The 19,250-nt window shown below is 38.6% G+C and overlaps 1 protein-coding gene across 2 annotated transcripts in view; it reads right to left on the bottom strand.

Moving 5' to 3' along the window:
- The window catches only part of SLC25A26 (solute carrier family 25 member 26), a 123,507-nt gene that overhangs the window by 24,858 nt on the left and 79,399 nt on the right, over positions 1–19,250 (bottom strand). For both annotated transcript variants that reach the window (XM_059390126.1, XM_059390127.1), the window contains one exon: positions 1,067–1,111. In XM_059390126.1, coding sequence (XP_059246109.1) covers positions 1,067–1,111 — 45 coding nt within the window. The remainder of the gene's footprint in view (positions 1–1,066; positions 1,112–19,250) is intronic.

Genomic DNA, 19,250 nt, shown 5'->3' with positions numbered 1-19,250 from the left:
GAATAATGTTTTGTCTCATCTTATTATCCTTAGCATATAAACTCCTAGTGCAAATATTTTTTTTAACTTTTCAAAAGACATTTTGTATGACCAGGATTTGATTACTAATTCCATACAATTATGAAAGTAATTACCTTTTGTATTATCAAATGCCTACCTAGGCACTTTGCCATTTTGCAGTTTGGTCATTTATAAACCATTTCCACTCGGACAGGGTTTTCAGCTCTTTTGACCAGTATGCACAGCGACCCACACATGTTACATCACAACCCTGTACAGAGATGCATGTGCACATGTGCGAGCAATGCTGAGGTTTTACAAAATAAGACTTATCCTGACCACGTAAGATGTTCTCTCTTATTTTCATTCATATTGGTCTTTAAAATGCTGCCAAATAACCACACAATCCATATCATGACCCACCATTTTCAAAACCATTGCCGCAGAGGATTTAAAAAAAGAAAAACATTTCATCATGTTTTAAACACAGGCTTTTAAAAATTAATTTAATCATCTGTTTTGAAACAAATGAGTGACCTTCCCTGAGGCTGACTCACAGTCATCACACTCTGTTCCCCCTGGGGAATCCCACGCTTGGCTGGCGTGAGCAGCAGACATGGAAGGGGCGCCGCAGCAGCCAGCCACTACAGGTGGGTGGGGGAGCCCTGGGCAAGTACAGGCTTACAAACACTGGGGGGCCTTGCTTTCTTTCCGTTCGCACAGGTTGCTATTCCTTAACCTCTATACCCCCGTGCACACACACACACAGAATGAAATACAATTCAACCAGGAAGAAAAAGAGTTGCAGGAGAGAAGAAAGTAGGTTTTTCCTTAACATCCGTGGACTTCAGTCATGCCTGCTGTGCTTCGTTTCCAGTACCCTCGGTATCAGAACAAGTTTAAAAGACTGAATTGGCATGTAAATCACAAGCAGAAAGTATTTTTAACTATCAACAATTTTGAGTTTTTAAACTGTTAGTCAATATTATATTCTGCTAATCCACATTGAAAATGGTGGGCATTTATAATAATCAGAGAGAAATTTTACATGAAGACTGAAACTTACTTTTAAGGATTCCCACAAGGGAAACTGGACCAATGAGAAAGGAATCTGAAAAGAAAAGAAAAAAAAAATCAAATAAATTAGGTAGGAAAGACCAGAGTGTGCCTACGACTACTATCATGAACCTATAATTACTATTTAGAAACCTTAGTTCATTGTGACTTTATGTATCTAATAAAGCTAACATTAAATTTATAGGTACAGTAGACATAGTTTTCAAAAAGAAAAAAAGCGGCAACTGCCTGTAGACTTCTATGAACTCTCTGAGCCCAAGAGACATAAAATGATGGCGTAAATCCCTTTTGAAACAAAAAGAGAAGCACGATACAGAGATCTGGCTATCAAAATGACAAAATAAATATTTCCTATCACAAGCCATAAAGACTAAAGACTTGACATTTTTCTGCTGATGAGCTAGAGCTGTCTGCTCCTTAGGAGGCCAAGTGTTAAGAGTCTGAAACAGAAACAGGGAGACAGAGGGAGATGGAGGGGGAGAGGGAAGCAGAAGGATCAGGGTGAGGGAGGAGGAGCCAGTGGAGGGAACGGAAGGGGGAGAGAAGGAGCGGAAGGGAAGGAGAGAGGAGAAGGGAGAGCAGGGGAGCCACAAGGGAGAAAGAAGGGGGAGAGAGGGGAGAAGGACGGAGAGGAGAGGGAAAGGGAAGGAGTGGGGGAGGGGAGCAGTAGAAGAGTAAGGAAGACTTAGAAAGGGAGGCACGGGGAGGGAGGGAGCAGGCAGGAAAGAGAACAGAGGAGACACCTAGAAGAGGCTGAGAAACGGGGACAGAGGTACAGAAGAGCCGGTGCAGCAGCGTGTGTGAGGAGTGCAAGAGCGCAAGCGGGCCAGTCCGGTCCCCAGGGTAAGCTGGGAGAGGAGTCCTCTGTAGTGGCAAAGGGGATGCTAAGGACCCTGAGCACACTGGGGCAGAGTATCTGCAGGCAGCTGGTTAACAGAAGAGCGAGAACTACCAAACCGTTCTCATGCATCGGGCCCTGTGCTAATGAGCACTTCCGGAGCTTTATTCCTTGCCTCTCCAGCGCCCTGTAGGACAGTAAGGTATGATCACTATCCCCACGTTACAGATGAAGCCAAGGTGCGGGGACAGGGTGTAAAAGACACCCGATGAAGCCCGGACAACCGGACTCCAGGGCCTGTCTACTACTCTACCGAGAAGACACCTAAGTGCATTTATCTGTACATAAATTCACCCCCAGTAGACTCTATTGGCTTTCTGGGACATCTTCTAAAATTTGAATACAGAATCGCAACCGCACCTCCCTATTTCCCAAGACAAAATACCCAAACTCTAGTCAATGTCACCCACTCGCCTCTGTGACAGCCAGTCCTTGGCCAAAAGGGCCGTGCGGGTCATGCTGCTCTGGGCAGGGAAAAAAGTATTTTTAACTTTTTAACTGGCCCTGTTCTCTGTGTTCAGCTCAGCTGCAGGGGAGAGTAAAACCCAGACTCTGAATGGTATCGACGTGCACAAGTGTGTAAGTGCTTGAAGTGTGTGTGCGCTAGAGACCACAATTTGGAAGGCATTAATGGACAGTCACACGAACCAAGGGCATTAAATTACTTCCGAAGCATCTATACTGAATCACAAATTAGAAGTCTAGCACCATCTGTCTTAGTCTGCTGGAGCGAATGATGGTCCTGAGCTTGAGAGGGGACACAGAAAAAAAAAATCTGTCTTCCCTTCAGGCAGGAAATGGCAGGAAGAGAAAAAAAATCAATGGCAATAGTCTAGTCTAGGCTGACAAAGGAGAGTCTCAGAGAAGTCTATGGTTTGCTGTCTTCACAGTAGGCAGCGCCCTACCCTATATGTAAAATTCCACAAGAAGAGTGAAATTTAGTGTTTTTGTCACCAAAATGTGAAAGCTTCTGACAGAGTCCATTCTGAAACTAAAGTTCAATTAAATTAACTATCTATACCCCCCAAACTGACAGTATAATAGTTTTCTAAACTTCAAAAAAAAATACACATATATATGTATGTGTGTATGTGTGTGTGTGTATATATATATATATATGGTATATAATAACACATCCAAGAGGACTAACAGGTACTAGGATTATAGATGACTTTGATTTTCTTTGTACTCTCCCCTCCTAGATGTAAATTCATCACATTTTAACAAGAACATAAATATTTCATATTTATAAGATGAAAAAAGGCCTTATACCTTATTGTAATGGTGTGTGGTAGCTTTCCTTACTTCGTGATTAAAATAACCAGAGGTGCCTGAGTGGCTCAGTCGGTTAAGCATCCGACTCTTGGTTTCAGCTCTGGTCACGATTTCAGGGTCCTAGGATCCAGCCCCACATCAGGGTCCTCACTCAGCAGGGAGTCTACTTGAGATTTTTCTCTCTCTCTCTCCCTCTGCCCCACCGCACCCACCCCTGGTGGCATGCACTCTCTCTGTCTGTCTCAAATAAATAAATCTTTAAATATAAATAAATATAATAAATATAAATATAAATAACCTGTAAAATGTTATCTGCACTTTTTTTAGTACTTAATGATATTGGATTTTGAAACCCATAGATGAACATTTTGCCCATTTTCCTCTATTAAAAGCTATTCATTAAACTGTTCCTTCAAATTTAAAGAAGTGATTTAAAAATCACACAGTTGGAATGGCCAAACTATTCTATAGGGTATTTATCTTAAAAAGTGAGCCGACAATAAATCCCAGCTTTACTCTCTAAAACAAGATTAACTGACAGTCTAAGGTAATTAAATGCACTGTAAATGCTCGAAATAATTAAATTTATTTCTGGTTTCTGGTAGTGAAATATCCCTCATAAGATAAACTCCTGATGTGTAAAATTTTTCAAATATTCCTCAAGTCAAAATCCTATTGAATGCTTTCTGTCATTTACAAGACGAAGAAACAATAATGAAAATGTGTTCCACACATGTGGAAGGAGCACTGCCAGCAAGTATGGCTCCACAGCTTAAACAAACACTTCTCCCAACTTCCACAGAACATGGGCCTGTCAAAGAGCTAGCTCCCGCCCCGTGTCTGGTTTGGAGTTACATAACAGTGATGTTTCTTCAAAACGCGGAATTTTAAACCCCAAACAGATGTAAGCTGTTATTCTAAAATGTTTTATAGATGAAGAAAATGAATAGCAGTACTCAGAGGTCTTATATTCCAAAACACAACACACTCCTTTTATTGCACCCAAAGTTACAAAATGGCTCACTGTTGTGACCTTTTTAATGCCTCCATTTAAGATGTTTTGTTTGAATAAGGTTGTTACGACCCAGGGCACTAATAAGTGAGCAGCAGTAAACCCAGCTACCATCAAAGAGGCAGATGCAGAAGGGGAAAAACCTGCTAAAATTCAACATGGATTCCACTTAGTAATAAACACAGCAATAATGCTGTACAAGGGTGCATGTGAGGATTCCATGCATACTAGATAAAATTAATATAGGTGTGGCGAAAAAGGGAATGACGTGCTGGGCATTACTAATGAAATAAAGAATTTACAAAATTACATTATGAACATGCTTTACCTCTCTAACTACTGGACCCGACTCATCACTGAAGCCAATCAATGCTTTTAACCCAGTGATCTTAAAACAAGTGCCCGTAACCTTAACGGTTCTTAAAAAATAATGAAGTGATTTATAACAAACAAAGGGGATATAAAGATATGATTTCTAAGGCATCACTTATCTGTAAAATTCTATTTTTCAATGGAAAAATCACATTAGAATACCAAGACTTTAAAAATAAGACTTGATTAGAAGCCGCAATGAATACACTACCATGAATGCTCTAGAAAGCACAAGAACAAGAAAATGTATTTTAAAAGCTGTGAAATCTATTGTACCTTGGCAGAAATAACCCCAAATTCCCTAGCAATAAGACCAAAACACAAACAAACAAAACAGAAACTTTTTGCTAAGACCTCAAATAAGAAAGGGTTTAAAGTACAGCATGGGATTGGTAGGCCTGCCATGGCCCAAGAACTGGCCTGTTCCAATTTTCAAGGGATCCTACAAGTGACCCATGGAGAGGTCCCCTTTTTGTTGCATTACACAGTGTCAAAACTCCTGTGATTCATTTAGGGTTTTCCACTTCAGTGCTGCATTGGTAACAAAGCCGTTCTCCTCTTAAACACGCTGTGCCTTTTCCCATTCAATCCCAGGGTTAACAAAGGACAAATCAAGTTGAAGACCTAAAAACCTGGTGCTCCTAAGTGACTATTGTTCCAAAATTCAAAATTTAACAAAACAAGTGAGAGCCATTCAAATCTGGTCTGCTAGCATTTGACAGAACAGAAAAGAATTCCAACAGTCAATATATACTGATTTTTCAATCGAACAAATGATGCATTTATACACACTGTATTTGGAGAACAGAACGTCTATCTAATAAAGGAAATTAACATAAAAGTAGGGAAAATGTACAGTGAATTATTCCTTATGTTTATAAGAGATATTAAAAAATCCTAAAATATCTTTTTTTTTTAAAAAAAGCACAAAATAGACAAAAGAGTATCAAAATCTAATACAGAAAAGGAGATGTGTGTAAGTGTTTTGACTCTTAAGCAAATCTTTTAGAACCCAGCCAGGAGCTCTAAGGATATCACCAATCACTAATTCGATGTGCTAGGCACAGCAAGTCCTCAATAAATGTTAGCACTGAAGGTAATGATTTGATTTTCTCTCTCTGCATTCTACAGAATCATCAGAGGAATTGTGTCTGGGTGGAAGGCACTCCCAGGACATCAATGTACATATGAGTAAGCCAGTCACACAGCACCATGATACAGTGAAGATAAGAGCAATGTCAAAGTAATCCATGGTCCACTATACATCTAAAGTCCTAAAAACAAGTTTCACTGTTTTTACAAAGTGAAAAGCATATATATTTGATGCTACTCCTGAAAAAAAAATCTCATGAAGATAAGAACACAAGGGAACTTCCTTGATCTGGGATAAAGGACTCCTGAAAAATCCATAGCTAATACTATTCTTCAGGGTGAAAGACTGAATGTTTTCCTCTTAAGATCATTAACAAAGCAAAGATGCTCACTTCCATTCAACACTATACTGGAGTGCAATCAGTGCAATCAGGCACAAAAACAAACAAACAAAAAGGACAAAAAGCATAAAAACTGGAAAGAAGTTGTCCTTATTCACAAATGACAATTATTAGCCATGCTGAAAATTCTAAAGAAACTTAAGGAATCAATATATGAAAAATATCAATAAAATTCCTAATTACTAGCAGCAAATTAGTGAAAAACAAATGCTTTAAAAAAAATCTGCTTAAAGGTGAATTAAAATTCAATTTAGGAAAAAATTTAACCAAAGATTTATAGGAATAATGTACTAAAAGTGACCAAACAGAGGCACCTGGGTGGCTCAGTGGGTTAAGCACCTGACTCTTGATTCTGGCTCAGGTCATGATCTCAGGGTTATGAGATCGAGTCCCACTTCAGGGTCCACATTCAGCAGGAGTTGGCTTGAGATTCTCTCTCTCCCTCTGCCCCCACCCCCTGCCCATACTGCCCCTCTCTCTAAATAATAAAATCTTTAAAAAAAAAAAAAAAAGGTTCAGAATATTTTTTTTTAAAACTCCTATAGCTCAACATCAACAAAAACCTATTTTTTTTAATGGGCAAAGGACCTGACTAGACATTTCTGATGAAAAGATATATAAATAGCCCACAACCATAGGAAAAGATGTTCAGTATTACTAATCATTAGAAATGCAAATCAAAACCGCAATGAAGTATCACCTCATATCCAGTAGGAGATTTAAAAAGAAAGAAAGAAAGACAGACAGATGTACGGACAAGGATATGGAGAAAATTGAAATCTTTGCACACTGTTATTGGGAATGTACAATGATGCAGCCATTTGGAAAACAACAGAGAGTTCCTCAAGAATTAAAAAACAGAATTATCGGGGCGCCTGGGTGGCTCAGTGGGTTAAGCCACTGCCTTCCGCTCAGGTCATGATCTCAGGGTCCTGGGATCGAGTCCCGCATCGGGCTCTCTGCTCAGTAGGGAGCCTGCTTCCTCCTCTCTCTCTGCCTGCCTCTCTGCCTACTTGTGATCTCTCTCTGTCAAATAAATAAATAAAATCTTAAAAAAAAAAAAAAGATTATTCTTAAAAACAAAAACAGAATTATCATATATGATCCAGCAATTCCACTTCTGGGTATATACCCAAAATGACTGAAAGTGAGGTCTGAGAGAGGGATTTGTACATTCCAGTTCACAGCAGCAATGAAGCAAACTAAGCATCCATCAATGAATAGATAAAGAAAATGTGGTGTGTGTGTGTGCATGTGTATTTTTAAGCCTTAAAAAGAAGGAAATTCTGACAAACGCTACAGAATGGATGAGCCTTGGGGACATTGTGAAATAAGCCAGTCACAAAATGACAAATACTAGCTGATTCCACTTAGGTGAAGAAGCTAGAGTAGTGAAATTCACAGAAACAGAAAGCAGAAAGAGACAGGGAGAATAAGGAGATGGAGAGGTCTTGTTTGAGAAGTACACAGTTTCAGTTCTGCAAGATGAAAAGTTTTGGAGACCAGTGGCAAAACAGTGTGAAAATACTTCACACAACTGAACTATATACCTACAAATGTTTAAGATGATAAATGTTACATGTATTTTACCAAATTAAACTTTTTAAAAACTTTTTAAAGGTACTACTATTAATGAAAGGCAAGCCATGGTGAAAGAAAATATTCACAAAATATATCTGACAAAGGACTTCTATTCACAATATAGAACTTCCAAACCTTATTAACTAAAGAAAGTGGGGGAAAGAATCCAATTTTAAAAATGCACAGAAGACTTGCACAAGCTCTTCACACAGAAATATATACACAAATTTCTAACATAAGCAAATGAAAAGATATTCAACATCATTCGTCATCAGGGGAATGTTAATTAAAACACATTGAGAAAAAAGGCTGATGATTCCCCAAAAAGCTAAACACAGAATTACCATATGACGCAGCATTCCATTCCTAGGTATAGAGAGGCAAAATAACTCAACTCTGGAACTCGAACAGATACCTGCATACCAATCTTCACTGCAGCATCATTCACAATAACCAAACAATCCAAGTGTCCATCAAGAAATAAACCGAAAAATAAAATGGGTGTTACCCATACAATGGGGTATTACTGTGCAATAAAAAGGACTAAAGTTCTGACACAGGCTACAACACGGGTGAACCATGAAAAGATCATAGTAGGTGAAATAAGCCAGACACAAAAGGACAAATAATGTATCATCCCACTTCTATGAAATATCTAAAATCGGCAAATTCATAGAGACAGAAACTAAATTAGGGGTTACCAGGGTCTGGGGGGAGAGGGCAGCAGGGAGTTCTTACTCAGTGAGTACAGAGTTTCTGTCTGGGGTGATGAAAACATCTTGGAACCAGGCAACGGAGAGAGTTGCACTAGCGTGTGAATGATACTGAAGTGCACACGTAATGTGATTAAAGTGACAAGTGTTCTGTTTGGCCTACTTTATTTTTAAGATTTTATTTATTCATTCGACAGAGAGTGAGAGAGGGAACACAAGCAGGGGAAGTGGGAGAGGGGGAAGCAGGCTTCCCTTCAAGCAGGGAGTCTAATGCAGGGCTTGATCCCAGGACCCCGGGATCACGACCTGAGCCGAAGGCAGACACTTAACGACCGAGCCACTCAGGCGCCCCTGTTTTGTCTACTTTAGGACAATTTAAAAAATATTTTTCAAAATGCACACAACGACAAGCTACTGTACAATCAGTAATAAGTTGAAATCAGAAAGACTGACAAAACCAAATAAGGGTAAGGATGTATAGCAATCACAACACTGTGTTGCTGGTAGGAACTTAAAATAGGACAATCACTTCCAAAGGGATTTGCTACATTGTTGTTTGATCCAGAAATTCCATCCCTAGGTATCTATCCTAGAGCAATGACAGTATAGATCCACAATAAAAGTGCCATGAAGGTCAGCGCAGCTTTAATCACAACAGTTATTGTCCATCAACAAAAGAAAGGCTATATGTAGTGTGGTACAGTCATAGAGTAGAATACTGGCAATAAAGGGGAAAGAACAACTGACACTTGCTATGATGTTAATGTCCCTCACACCTGGTCTGCTCAGCAAAAGAAGTCAGACATAAAGAGTTCATGCTGTATCGTTGTTTTTAGATAAAGTTCTAAGAAAAGGCAAGCCTAACCCAGGTGGGCGGGCAGACTGGGATGGAATACTAGAGCACATTCTAGGGTATGGAAATACTCAGTAGCATAATAGTGATGTGGGTTACATGAGTATATCCACCTCTCCAAGTATACAATGATCATTTGTGCACTTCAATGGATACAAATTTAATCTAAAAGTATATTATAAAAAAATAAAACAGTAATCCAAGTAGAGCAAGTGGTGATACACCTGAGCAAAAATGGCAGAATACAGATACCTGCTGAAGCTTGAAGATGGGCACTTAGGCTTCCTTATACTATTCCATTCACCTTGTGTATGTTTTAAGTTCCCGATAACAAAAAATGTGTACAGAGAAAGCATGATTACGGTCTCATTCTTAAAATTCATACATAGAAGCCTAAAACACAAGGTCAAAGTGAGCTCCTTAACCTCCATTTAACCAAACCTAACTGACATTTGAGATGTATCTTCTCATTTATCCCAACATACTTCATTTTTGGTTTGGGTTTTTTCATTGAACATTAGTATACAGAGTTCTAAAATTTGATTTTTCTTCTAAAAAATATCAAAGAGATATTACCATATTTGTTAATATAGATCTATCATTTCTGACCAATGCATAATATTTCACAATATTCGTCTCCTGGTGATTTATTTTCTAATTTTTCTCATAAAACACTACTTTTATTTATTTAACATTTGTGATACACAGCAGATTCTAGACATATCGCACAGACTGAACAAACCTATGACAACAGTGGGATTACGAGATGAAGGCCCAACATTAACCCTTCATTAGCACAATCGTCCTTAAAAACGCCCAGGGTTAACATTCAGGTCTCTCAGGACACAAAGAAATCATCTTTTAGGTATCAAGTTTAATTTACCAAATCAATCAAAATGAAAAAATCATAAAATTACACTGGCTTTTACACTGCAAGAAGTGATTCTAACACACTATTCCACACTCCCAGGCAAATGTTCAATACTTGCATTAAGGTTGAATCCTGCCTCCAGAGGTCTGTAAACATTGCTTCCACGGTGGGATTATGGTCCCAAGAATTACCATGCCTAAGTAGAATGTAATTCTGAGGTCACAGGTAGATGTAAGTTGTGCCCTATCTAAAAAAGGAGGAACTATTTTTGTCAATTGGGATTCTTAAGAAATAAAGTTAGAAATGCTTTTAAAAGTTTTCCATTTAGGGGCATCTGGGCAGCTCAGTGGGTTAAGCCTCTGCCTTCAGCTCAGGTCATGATCCCAGAGTCCTGGGATTGAGCCCCACATCGGGCTCTCTGCTCAGCAGGGAGCCTGCTTCCTCCTCTCTCTGCCTGCCTCTCTGCCTACTTGTGATTTCTGTCTGTCAAATAAATAAATAAAATCTTAAAAAAAAAAAAAAAAGTTTTCCATTTAGTGCAACAAAGTTAAAAAAGCCTTTTTTTAAAAAAGATTTTATTTATTTGACAGAGAGATCACAAGTAGGCAGAGAGGCAGGCAGAGAGAGGAGGAAGCAGGCCCCCTGCTGAGCAGAGAGCCCAACGTGGGGCTCAATCCCAGGACCCTGGGATTATGACCTGGGCTGAAGGCAGAGGCTTAACCCACTGAGCTGCTGAGATGCCCCCACAAAAAACTATCTTTACATAAACACACACACACATATACATACAGATACATATATACTGACTGATTCCTTCACTGATGCAATTTATTTTTATTGGCTTCTTTAATGAACTGTGAGGATCACCCCACAATTCCTACCAGGATCACTTAGCATTAGTGTGATTCTTACTAATGAAACCTGAACTTCTCGGTTGTGTAAGAAGCAAAGGAATAAGTTCCTTTTCAGTTCTTCAGAGTCATTTCCAATATGTTAAGCTGTGTTGATTTAAGCCTTCTAAGAAAACAGCCGAGAGTAGTTGAGGGAGGTGCTTAAGACTAAGAAATTTCACAACCAGAATTCCTGTCAAGATGTTAGAACTCTGGCACAGGGTCAGGAAACAGATGTTTTCGGTTGGAATTTGCATGCAACTTTAATCCCTTACAAAACATAATCAGGTTGTTCTTCAGATTTTTTTCTGTGGCTGAGAACAGCGTTCGCATGTATAGTCGCTAGGCTTTCCCGCCTGTGACTCCGTCCCTCCCTTTCAGCCAGCCTGGCTTAGCTCTTAGCTCAGAAAGCAAAAAAGGAAAAAGTTGTAAGCAACCCCTCAAGCACTCCTACAAGAGAAGGCAGATTATTTTATTATTCTACCAGCTGTCCTCGTTAACTGAGGCACATGCTTATTTATCCGGGTCTTCCTCATATCCGAAGCAATCTGTTTTTTAGCAATAAAGATGTTCTAATTGATGGTTTCCCAAACTCTAAAAAATACAAATAAAATAAATAGATAAAATGTAAAAGACCAGCCAAGAGCAATAAACCTCTCACCTAATATTTTAATCATCTGTTCAGCTATATCCTTTGGGCATCTATGCAGAATTACAACTGGAAAGAATGATAACAAAATAAAAATGGGTTTGCATTGTGGTTAGGCTGCATGGGTGGCTCCCTCACTCCCTTGCTCCCTCTCCCACCTACCTACCTTCCTCTCTTGGGGACCCCCCACTCAGGCTCCCCAGAATAATGCAGTAGGAGTAAACGCATATTTGAAAGCAGACCCATGAACATAAAATGACAACAAGGAGGCTGAGCAGCAGTGTGGCACTGACTAGTTTACAAAATGGTCCGAAGAGAGGAGGAGGGGCTGCGGAGCCAAAGAGAAGAGGAAGGTAGCTTGCTACGGCGGGAAGGGAGAGGTAGGTCTACCTTTCTCCTTACCGCATCCCTGTGCTTGGCAGACCAGGGGGGTCAGTAACTATTTATCACATGAGTTACTGGAGGAAAAGCAAAGGAATGGAAGAGAAGGTAGGCAGAAAGGCTTGCAGCAGAATTAGAGTAAAATCAGCTCAATAAATGGTTCAATAAATACTCTTTCCTTTTATCACTACTGATTTACAAATATTTGTTCGAACAATGTGCTAAGAGCAGATCGATAAGGGGAAAAAAGTGGTATCAATCAGATGCGAAAGACATAAAATACAAAAGCAGATCCCATTAGTTTCGTCTGCTAGTTAAATCAAAAGTCAGATAAACGCATATATACACATCCCAGGAAATAAAAAGCTTCGCATAGCCACTCTACAAATGTACCTCCAGTGAATTCTTATTGACTTCCAACAGAAAATAGCATTTGAGCCCAAGTAGTAAGAACTAGAAATCATCTACACTGTACAATTAAAGAGAAGCCATGCTTCCAGAAGAGTAATTCTGGGTGGAGTTTAAGGCATCATAATAAACTGCGACAAGGCACTGCCCCCAGTTTTCTGGTTTCCTTATTCTCAGTTCTGTTACATGTGCAGTGTCCTGTAACTGTGAACACTCCCCACAGGTGGTTTGTGTCTGACCACAACCACAATACCATTTTATGCATGTGAGCCAATTAAGAGAACTAGGAGAGACAGGAAATAAACCACAGGGTCTGATACAGACTTTTTAAAATGATGGATAAAAATAAATATTCCCTAATGAAAGGAGAAACAAGAAACTTGGCCAGATTTTACCCACTAACTGTGATGCATTACCAAAACGACCCTCACACCCCAGTGGCATACATCAAACTTGTTTCTTCCATTCACATCACTTGACAGCTACAGGTTGGCTATGGCTGCCTTGAGGCTGTGGCTTTTGCTCCATGTGCCTTTTGATTCTAAGACCTGATCAGAAGGAACCACAACTCGGACATGCCACTCTCAAGGCAAAAGGTAGAAACTGAGAGGAAGTTGTTATACCTCTGATTCAGAGCTAGAATACATCACTTCCACATCAGCTCCACTGATTTAAACAAATCATAGTACCAAGCCTGACTATGGGACAGGGAGACACTGCAAATCATTCAACCCTCTTACAAGGAAAACAGCAAAAATGGAGAACTATAATTTATCCACAATACCTTCCAACTTCCATGTCTAATGCTTTTCTCTTTACTGTTGGTTAAGTCCAGGCCAAAGCATACATCCAAAGCCATTAAGTGAATGACAGAATAAAAATAAAGGCCAAAAAAGATTCCAGGAAGATGATGACGTGAACATAATACCCCTATTGCCCATGTGTAACACACACTACCATTTTCAATCCCTTTGCTGCAATAGATAAAGGCCTGATAAGATTGCTGGAGATTGCTAAATGGAATTGAAGACTTAGGAGGAAACTGGAATGTGTGACTTTAATTTTTCTAGGAGCTGGATGAGTACCCAGAGTCAAGCCTCTTGGAACCTTGAAACGACAACTGTAAACTAATGGTTCTAGAAAAAGCCAGGTCTGTGGAGATCTGATGACCCCTGGGTGGGGGACAGATCTCCTGAATTATCTGAGACCAAGACCAGAACCGGGCCTTTAGGAGCTGACAAGGAAAACAGGACAAACCTAACAAGGTTGAGCATCTGGAAAGACCATTACCAGCCAGGACAAAGGGAGCAAACCCACAACTAAAAAGAGCTGTTTGAAGAGTAAGAGGCCAATAATGGTCAGAAAAAATAATAAGCTAACTGATGGAGACTTAACTGCAACAGAGAGAAGCCTTCCTCCATCTAAAAGCACAATTTTCCAAATAAACCATACAGCAGATTAAAGGAAAGAAAGAATGGATCATGGCAAAAGTCCAAATCTGTGATCTGAAAGATCAAATGGAAAAAAATAGCTCAAAGCAACAAAAGAGAAATCATGATAGAAGAGATAAGAGACTTGGAGGACAGAACTAATGAGATGAACAGCAGTTCCAGCAGAAAAAGATGAACAGATAGTAGTGAGGCAATAATAAAATACATAACAGAAGAGATTTTGCTTGGCCCAAAGAAAGACCTCAATCTGCAGATTAAAAGAGCTCATTTTATTCTAGACACAAGCCAAGGCATAACTTAGTAAATGCCTGAACTCTGTAAGAAAAAAATTTATAAGCCTGCAGGTGGAAAGAACATATTCCTTACAGAAGGAAAAGCTCAGACAGCTACCAGAATTTCCCACCTGCAAAATCAGAAGCTAGAGCAATGATTCTAAAAACTACTGAGAGAAAAATGGATACCAAACCCTATACCTGGCACCTGTCAGGAAATGGTGCAGATACTCAAAAATGTGCAGGAAAAAAGTAAAGGAAAAGGTAACCCTTAATGGAATAGAAACGTACAGTAGAAATTCCAAAGAAAGAAAAAAAAAGAAGAAAGGAAAAAAAGAAATAAAAAAAAACTGAAAAAAAAAAAAAAAAAAGCAAAAATAAGAAAAGGGTAAGGAACAGCAAGTTAAAATACATAATAAATGAAGCAAGTTAAAAGAAAAACTGTTTATACAACAAGTGAAGAAAGTAAATTATGCCATTAAAAGAAAGATCTAGCTATATTCTGGTAAAAGAAATACTCTGTTTAAAATAAAACACAATGATACAGAAATGTTTAAAATAACAGGACAAACAAAAAACTAGGTTTAAAGATTAAAATGAAGAAATGGGATTTTTTTTGGTAAACAATAAGTAAAGGGCACTTGGTTGGCTCAGAGGGTTGAGTGTCCGACTCTTGGTTTTGGCTCTGGTCATGATTTCAGGGTCATGAGACCAAGCCCCATGTGGGGTTCCAGGCTTAGCAGGGAGTCTGCTTGAGATTCTCACTCTCCCTCTCATTTTGCCCCTCCCCGGATCTCTCTCTAAAATAAAAATAAATAAATAAATCCTCTTTAAAAATGCCCAGAAATAAAGTTGACAAGAGGGGCATATGACCTATAACATATAAAGAAAACTAAAAAATTCCATCAGAAGACATCAAACAAGATCTGAAAAAAAAATGCAGAAACTACACTGCATTCTTGACAGTTCTCTCAAGCTTAATATATACTTTAATTCTTTTTATTATAAAGCTGTCTTTTTAAAAGCTGTATATTGACCTTAACAATTATACAGAAGGATAAATGCCCATGCATAGCCAAAATTTGTTTTTGCCATGAATATTTTTAAAAACAAGAGCAATAACTTTCAATATGTGTCAGAATTTAACTTATGAAAAGATGGGGAACGTTGCTAGCATAATATACTACAGACAAATAGAAGAAAATAGAACCCTGTCTTACTCCAAGCACAAAAAGTAAATACCACACAGATTAAATGTTAAATAATCTGTCTTGTTAATAACCTGCCAGGGGAGGTAAGTAGGGGGATGGAGTAACTGGTGATGGGCATTCAGAAGGCACTTGATGGAATGAGCACTGGGTATTATAGGCAACTGATGAAATCACTAAATTCTACCCCTGAAACTAGTAATATACTATATGTTAACTAAATTGAACTTGAATTAAAAAATAATAAGCTGCCAGAAAATCTTAGAGAACATATGTACATTATACAACAGAGATCTTAAGCCCAGAAGCTATAAATGAGAAGACACATTTACTACATGAAAAAACTAAACATTTCTATAGCAAAAAATGCAAAAAGGAAAAGAAGAGATAATAAATTTGGAGAAAATATTTCCAATATACGAGAGAGGTTTAACAGTTACAAGTACAAAGACCCCTTATTAACGGACAAGATGAGTATCTGGGGATGAGGTGGCGAGGCAAAGGACAGAAAGGGGGCAAATTTACAGAAAAGCAATTCCCAGTAGCCACTGTTGTCAACAAATAAGTCCCACCCAAACTCTGTCAACGCCAAGTGAACTACAAAGGAAGTACTAGTTAACATCAGTAAGAACAGCAAAACAGATACGACCTGTTCTATTGTAGACAGGAATGCAAGGAAAAGGGTCCTCTCAGACACTGCTGGTGGACGGGTGAATTGCTAGCTTTTAAAGAATGTTATATAATCTAGAAACACCTATTTTAAAAACATATCAGATACAGCAAACCCACTCTAAGAAATTTATTGTACAGAAATAAAACATTTCTGTATAGGGAGGTTTACTACAAAACTATTCATATCGGCTGACATTTAGAAGCAAAGTATATATACATTAATAGGGAAAGAGTTAGGTACATTAAAACAATCCTCTACCACAGAATAGTAAATGCAGTCACTTAAAAGAATGAATTAGAATTAATTAGAACTGTAACAGCTGACATGAAGAGACTTCTCTAGATATTAAAACAGAAGAACGAAACAAGGAATAATACGGATCACATAAGCCACCTTTTACAAAGCACAAAACAAAGACTGTATTTGGATACAATTATGATAGTGTGGGAGCAAAAGTATACACACACACACACACACACACACACACACGTCTTAGATGTCAGAAAAATAGTATGCTAACATCATTAGCCATCAGGGAAATTCAAACCAAAACCACATTGCAATACCACCTTACACCAGTTAGAATGGCCAAAATTAACAAGACAGGAAACAACAAGTGTTGGAGAGGATGTGGATAAAGGGGAACCCTCTTACACTGTTGGTGGGAATGCAAGTTGGTGCAGCCACTTTGGAAAACAGTGTGGAGATTCCTTAAGAAATTAAAAATAGAGCTTCCCACCACCCAGCAATTGTACTACTGGGTATTTACCCCGAAGATACAGATGTAGTGAAAAGAAGGGCCATCTGTACCCCAATGTTTATAGCAGCAATGACCATAATCGCCAAACTGTGGAAAGAGTCAGGGACTCTTCAACAGACAAATGGAAAAAGAAGATATGGTCCATATATACAATGGAGCCTCCATCAGAAAGGATGAATACCCAACTTTTGTATCAACACGGACAGGACTGGGGGAGGTTATGCTGAGTGAAATAAGTCAAGCAAAGAGAGTCAATTATCATATGGTTTCATCTATTTGTGGAGCATAAGGAATAACACGAAGAGCATAGGGAGAAGGAAAGGAAAAGTGAATTGGGGTAAATCAGAGTGGGAGACGAAGCATGGGAGACTGTGGACTCTGAAGTGGGGTGGAGGCGGATGGGTGAGCCTCATGTATTAAGGAGGGCACATATTACATGGAACATTGGGTGTGGTACATAAACAATGAATCTTGGAACACTGAAAAAATAAAATTTAATTTTAAAAGGTGAAGCACAGTTTAAAAAAAAAAAGAAAAATAGTATTTTAATTGAATATAATAATAAAAAGCAGAGAGAGAGAGAGAGAGGCATTCACAACCAGAGGAGATGACCAGAACTCTCAAAACTGTCACGGTCAGCAAAAACAAAAGTCTGAAAAAGTATCAACCTAGAAGAGCCTACAGACACATGACAACTAAATGTAATGTGATATCCTGGATGGGATCCTGGAAGAGAGAAAAGACATTAGGTAAAAACTAAAGAAACCTGAATAAACTATAGATTTTAGTTCATTACAAGGTATCAATACTGGTTCCTCAATTGTGACAAACATATCATACTGAGTATGATATTAATAACAGGGAGAGTAGGGTACAGAGAATATGGTATCTCTGTATTATTTTGTATTATAATTCTATAAATCTAAAACTATTCTAAAAAATACAGTTTAGGGGTGCCTGGGTGGCTTAATCAGTCCCAACTCTAGATCTAGGCTCAGGTCATCATCTCAGGGTGTGAGATAGAGTCCTGCATCAGCAACACTCAGCAGGGATCCTGCTTCTCTTTCTCTCTCTCTCTCTCTCCCAGACCCCATCTCTCCCTCTGGCCCTCCTGCTCATGCTCTCACATGCTTTCATTTTCTCTCTCAAATAAATAAATAAATGCTTTAAATAAAGTTTATTAGAAAATAAATAGTACTAAACTAAGCTTTTTTAAAAATAAGACAAATTATCCCTAGAGTGCCATAAGTGGACATCATTTGGGCACCCCCAAATGATTCAATTGTGTTGTAAATTACAACTCCATAATTACACTAAAAATCACTGCTTTGTACACTTAAAAGGAAGAATTATAATGGTATATAAGCTATACCTTGACAAAGCTACTAATAAAAAAAAATCCTTGCATAAAAGAAATTAAAGAGTATGAAGATATAAAGGTTATTAAAATTTTACTTGCATTTTAGAGTGTAATAGTAACCACAGAGGAAAAAAAAATCTGTATTTTTTTTCTTCTCAAAGAATAAAGATGAACCCTCTGAAACACATGTTAAAGCCCATATGCCTAGAATCAGACTTTTATTGCCCCTGTGGAAAACATCCTTCAATGATAAAGGATATTATTTGATAATTCTATTTCACATTGTAATTATAACATTTTTTAAAAGATTTATTTATTTGAGAGAGAAAACAAAAGTGGGGGGAGGGGCAGAGATAGAGGAAGACAGAGAATCTCAGGCAGACTCCCCGCTGACTACAGAGCCCAATGTGCGACTCAATCTCATGACTCTGAAATCATGACCTGAGCTGAAATCAAGAGTTAGATCCTTACCAAATGTGCCACCCAGGTGTCCCCATGATAACTTTTTTAAAAATTAACATATAATGTATTATTTGTTTCAGGGGTACAGTCTGTGAATCACCAGGCTTACACATTTCACAGCACTCACCACAGCACATACCCTCCCCCAGTGTCCATAACCCAGCCACCTTATCCCAACCCCTCCACCCCCCAGCAAGTTTTTGCACAGCAAAGGAAAGAGTCAACAAAACCAAAAGACAACTGACAGAATGGGAGAAGATATTCACAAATGATATATCAAATAAAGGGCTAGTATCCAGAACCTATAAAGAATTTATCAAACTCAACACCCAAAGAACAAATAATCCAATCAAGAAATGGGCAGAGGTCATGAACAGACATTTCTGCAAAGAAGACATCCAAATGGCCAACAGACACATGAAAAAATGCTCCACATCACTTGGCATCAGGGAAATACAAATCAAAACCACAGTGAGATACCACCTCATACCAGTCAGAATGGCTAAAATTAACAAGTCAGGAAACCACAGGTGTTGGCGAGGATGCAGAGAAAGGGGAACCCTCCTACACTGTTGGTGGGAATACAAGCTG

The sequence above is a fragment of the Mustela nigripes genome, chromosome 2 (assembly GCF_022355385.1).
Source record: "Mustela nigripes isolate SB6536 chromosome 2, MUSNIG.SB6536, whole genome shotgun sequence".
Classification (NCBI taxonomy): Eukaryota; Metazoa; Chordata; class Mammalia; order Carnivora; family Mustelidae; genus Mustela; species Mustela nigripes.
Note: the sequence above shows the minus strand (reverse complement) of the source record. Positions and strands in the feature narration are given on the sequence as shown.